The sequence below is a fragment of the Gobius niger genome (assembly GCF_951799975.1).
Source record: "Gobius niger genome assembly, chromosome: 6".
Taxonomy (NCBI): domain Eukaryota; kingdom Metazoa; phylum Chordata; class Actinopteri; order Gobiiformes; family Gobiidae; genus Gobius; species Gobius niger.
In genome coordinates this window covers 18,016,494-18,020,999 of record NC_136857.1, presented here as the reverse complement: position 1 = coordinate 18,020,999, position 4,506 = coordinate 18,016,494, and the positions used below count along the sequence as shown (strand labels likewise).

The 4,506-nt window shown below is 38.4% G+C and overlaps 1 protein-coding gene across 1 annotated transcript; it reads left to right on the top strand.

Annotated features, from left to right (window-relative positions):
• Positions 1-4,112, top strand: LOC306964420 (taste receptor type 1 member 1-like; the record flags this gene model as incomplete). The annotated part of the gene is made up of 6 exons (XM_079558412.1): positions 1-9; positions 643-834; positions 1,264-1,974; positions 2,334-2,540; positions 2,973-3,093; positions 3,187-4,112. 6 exons carry the CDS (start codon positions 1-3, stop codon positions 4,110-4,112), a joined length of 2,166 nt encoding a protein of 721 aa, XP_079414538.1.
• Positions 4,113-4,506: the final 394 nt, after the last annotated feature.

Below are 4,506 nucleotides of genomic sequence, written 5' to 3'. Positions count from 1 at the left end.
ATGTTCAAGGTGAGTGAATGCAGAATAATGATACCAATGTTAATCATATGATGTAAGTACTCAGCTGAGTGTGTATATATCTCGTGTGTGTATATATCTCATCATCATCAACTTCCCACAATCAATAATTGTAGGTTGTAGTAAATGCACTTCCAGCAGCCACATGTTTTTGTTTTGAAGTACTAGAATTTGATTTTTTCTTTTCTGCTGGCCCATAGTGTATTATGATCAACATTTCATTATGAACAACAATGTCATCACCTGGATTTGAATGCAGCAGTAGTCTAGGTCAGGAGGGATCCCAAACATTTTTTGCTGGGACCCCAAAAATTGACACCTAAACCGAACCTCACTGCATAGTTACTGTAAGTTATAAAAGTAACTATGGCGCTAAATAAGGCGCTAAACTAAGGCGCTGAATCCATTTTAGAGTGTGTTTTTTGGTGATAACTTTTTGCAGGGCCAGGTAGTGTTAAAAAAAACTCTTTTACGCATTTCTTGTGAATTTGTGAAGCCTTTTGACGAACACTAATACGGCCCTCTTTGACCATATTTGGATACGTAATTTTACCATACAGATCCTTTTTTTTTTTTTTTTTTTTCAGTAAGACCTTTCGTAATTCGAGTTACCGGCGTTTCCAGCTGATGAGATTCTCTATCGAGGAGATCAATAACTCGAGCAGCCTCCTACCAGGCATCACTCTGGGATATAACATCTTTGACCGCTGCTCAGACACACAGAACATCCCAGGCATTTTCAACATTCTCTCTGGAAAAGACCCCATTGACCCGTGGGCCACAAGACACGACAATGTCTCCAAAGTCACTGCGGTGGTCGGTGCCTTCACAAGTCCTGTGACCAGAACTGTTGCTCCACTATTTATGACGAGTCGTATTCCTATGGTATATTCTCTCATATTGTGTATAATGTTAAAATGTCTACAAAAAGTGTTGGTGTTTTTTTGTTGTTGTTTTTTGTTTTTATCAATTAAAGACATACCAGACCATAGAGCAAATGAAAAAAATGCTTATTTCTTATTATATATATTAATTTGACACTTTGTGTTTACCACATATATAATTATATTCTAATGTTATACTAAACTCAGCATAAATCTCAAGGTCTTTTTTTTTCTTAGATGGATCTTTTAACTTAATGGATGTTCAAACTTGCACCTATTAGTTTCATTTATTCATTCAATTTTCATATATTTTATTAGGCATTCAAAATCTAACCAAGGATAAACTTATTTTCTTTTTCAGATCAGTTATGGAGCGGCCAGTTCAATATTTTCCCAAAAATTGACTTTTCCCTCTTTCCTCCGTACGGTGCATCCCAATAAGGATGTTGTCGATGTCATAGTCCACATGTTGCTGCATTTCAAATGGCGATGGGTGGCTTTCCTCAACATCGACAACGATTACGGCAATGACGGTTACAATGTGTTCATGAAGATGATTCAAGACACAGATATCTGCCTGGCCTACACCAAAAAACTGGATGAAAATACAAATTACACCACAATTTTCAAGCAGATAGAGAGTCAGAACATACAGGTCATCATAGTTTTTGGTCCTGAATGGACCGCTGAAATGCTTATCGAATCCGCCATAGCAATGAAAGTCAAAAACAAGACATGGATAGCTGTAGATTCCTGGTCTTTAAACAAAAAACTTCCTAAACTGAGTGGCATCAGAAATATTGGGACTGTCGTTGGGATTGCAGAGCCAGTTGTCACCATACCTGGTTTTAAGAAATTTATAAGCGCTTTAGAAATAGAAAATCAGTCAGGGGAGTTTTGTAACCAATTTTGCAACTGTAGTGATTTGAATCCAGATGAAATTTTGAGAGCAGAGAACTCTTTCAATTTCCCTGTCTACGCTGCAGTGCATGCCATCGCCCATGCTCTGCACAATATACTGCAATGTGGAGCCAAAAAGTGCCACAAAAACATCACTGTCTTTCCACACATGGTGAGTATGGTGCACAAGATGCTATAGAAGTAGTTGGTGTTGTCGGCCGACAAATACTGTCAAAAACATTTTCTCATTGTTTATTATTTAGGGATTTTTTGTCAACCATGTTGTCAAGGGATTGGGCTCAAATATAGTAAAAGTTATTGGAAGTCAATATTATATACACTTTGTTTAAAGCATGAGTGAAGTAGCACTAGATGAACAAGCTGTGATATATTATATTATATATTAATTAATATCAGTGAGGCAACAAGTGTACAGCTTTTTCATTAAATTGACATACAACACACTACCACTTCCTTCTTTTTCAGTGTAAGGCTGCTGCATATTTCTGTGGCTAATGTGCTTTTTCACAGGTCCTGTCTGAGCTGAAGCGATCAAAGTTCTCTCTGCTGAACCACACCATTGAGTTTGACAGAAATGGCGACCCGCGGTTTGGACCCTTTGACATCATCTTTTGGAACAGCAGTGGAGATGCAGAGATAGTGGGAGTCCACAGATTTCAGCCTTCATCACATTTCTCCATCAATGAATCTAAAATACAATGGCACAACAACAATCAGGTATGCTTCTCTTTCCTCTGTAAATATGCACTTATGTGTGCCAGGAAAACACACTGATAATATTTTTTATTTTTTTTATTTTTTTTATTGGTTTATTTTGTCGGGACAGTGCATGTTAATGAACATACAGGGGTCTCATGCATATAAACAGGCCACACCGGATTGTAGCCTTGGGCTAATTTCCAACGCTGTTACAAAACATTGTTTTGCCATACCACCTTATTATTATTATTATTATTATTATTATTATTATTATTATTATTATTATTATTATTATTATTATTATTATTATTATTATTATTATTATTATTATTATTATTATTTATTTATTTATTTATTTATTTATTTATTTATTTATTTATTTATTTATCTATTTGCATGTTTTTACAGTGACAGTAAAGACTCATGTGCTGTTCCTATATGACTGAGCAGGTTCCCTCATCTGTGTGCTCGCCCGAGTGTAAGCCTGGATTTCGGAAGAGTCTGGAGGGGATTCATAAATGCTGTTTCAAATGTGTCATCTGCCCAAGAAGTACATACATCAACTCATCAGGTACAATACAATATTTATGATTCAATTTAAAAAAAACATAGTATGTAGTTTTATTTATATGGCTGTTGTTGCTTTTTTACTGGTTATTGACAGAGGACCCGCACACGTGTCGATCCTGTGATGAAACTGAGTGGTCGTCCGAAGCCAGTACAGCATGTACCAAGCGAGTCGTGGAGTTTGTCCCTTTCGAGGATGCAATTGCTGTAGTGATCATGGTTGGGACCGTGTGTTTGGTGGGACTCTGTCTCCTGACCTCTGTGCTCTTTGGGCTGAACTATAACACTCCAGTGGTGAGGTCAGCTGGAGGACCCATGTGCTTTCTGGTTCTCGGCTGCCTCAGTCTCAGCAGCATCAGTGTCTTCTTCTACTTTGGCAAACCCGATGTGGCCTCTTGCATATTGAGGTATTTCCCATTTCTGTTGTTCTTCACCGTGTGTCTGGCCTGTTTTGTGGTGCGCTCCTTTCAAATTGTATGTATTTTCAAAATAGTTGCTCACTATCCATCACTGCACAGATTGTGGGTGAGATATCATGGACAGTGGCTTGTGGTATTGATTTTTTTTATCCTACAAGGAACTTTGCTACTTATAATGTACACATCTGCACCACCCCAGCCTTACAGCAACTTATTGTGGCACAAAGACAAAACTATTCTGACCTGTGATCTTAATCTTAAAGCATACACTCCCTCGATTGCTTTGTTCTTTCTCCTATGCTTTCTTTGCTTCGTATTCTCCTACATGGGAAAGGAACTGCCCAAGAATTACAATGAAGCCAAAGCCATAACGTTTTGCCTGTTTCTCATGATTCTGACCTGGATCGTCTTCGCCACCGTCTACATCCTGTACAAGGGAAAGAATATTCACACTGTAAATGCATCAGCAATCCTATGTTCTCTCTACTCTTTCCTCGTGTGGTATTTCTTCCCAAAATGTTTCATCATAATTTTTAGACCAGAGAAAAACACACAGGAGTACTTCCAGGGTCTCATTAAAACATATAACATTACAAATAACTAGAGGGTTTGTGACACATTGTAAGTCAATTGTACTTGCCAAGAGTTAATATTTCATTGTGACTCTCAAAGGTATGCGGGCGCTATCGCTGCAATTTAAAGACACACTGCGTAACATTTTGGATTATACTCATTCCAGCTTTACAAAACATGTTCACAATGACCAGCTAGACTCAGACAATGCTATTCTTTGCAGTTGGTAATTAAAGAATGGATTTGCATGATTTGTGTAGTGGCCAGGATGAGGATCAGCCAAATCCGAGGCCATGGTTCTCCACCGGAAAAAGGTGGCTTCCCCTGTTCAGGTCGGTGGGGAGTGCCCCCGTGACCCGGCCCCGGATAAAGTGGAAGAAAATGGATGGATGGATGGATGGATGGATGGATGGATGGATGGATGG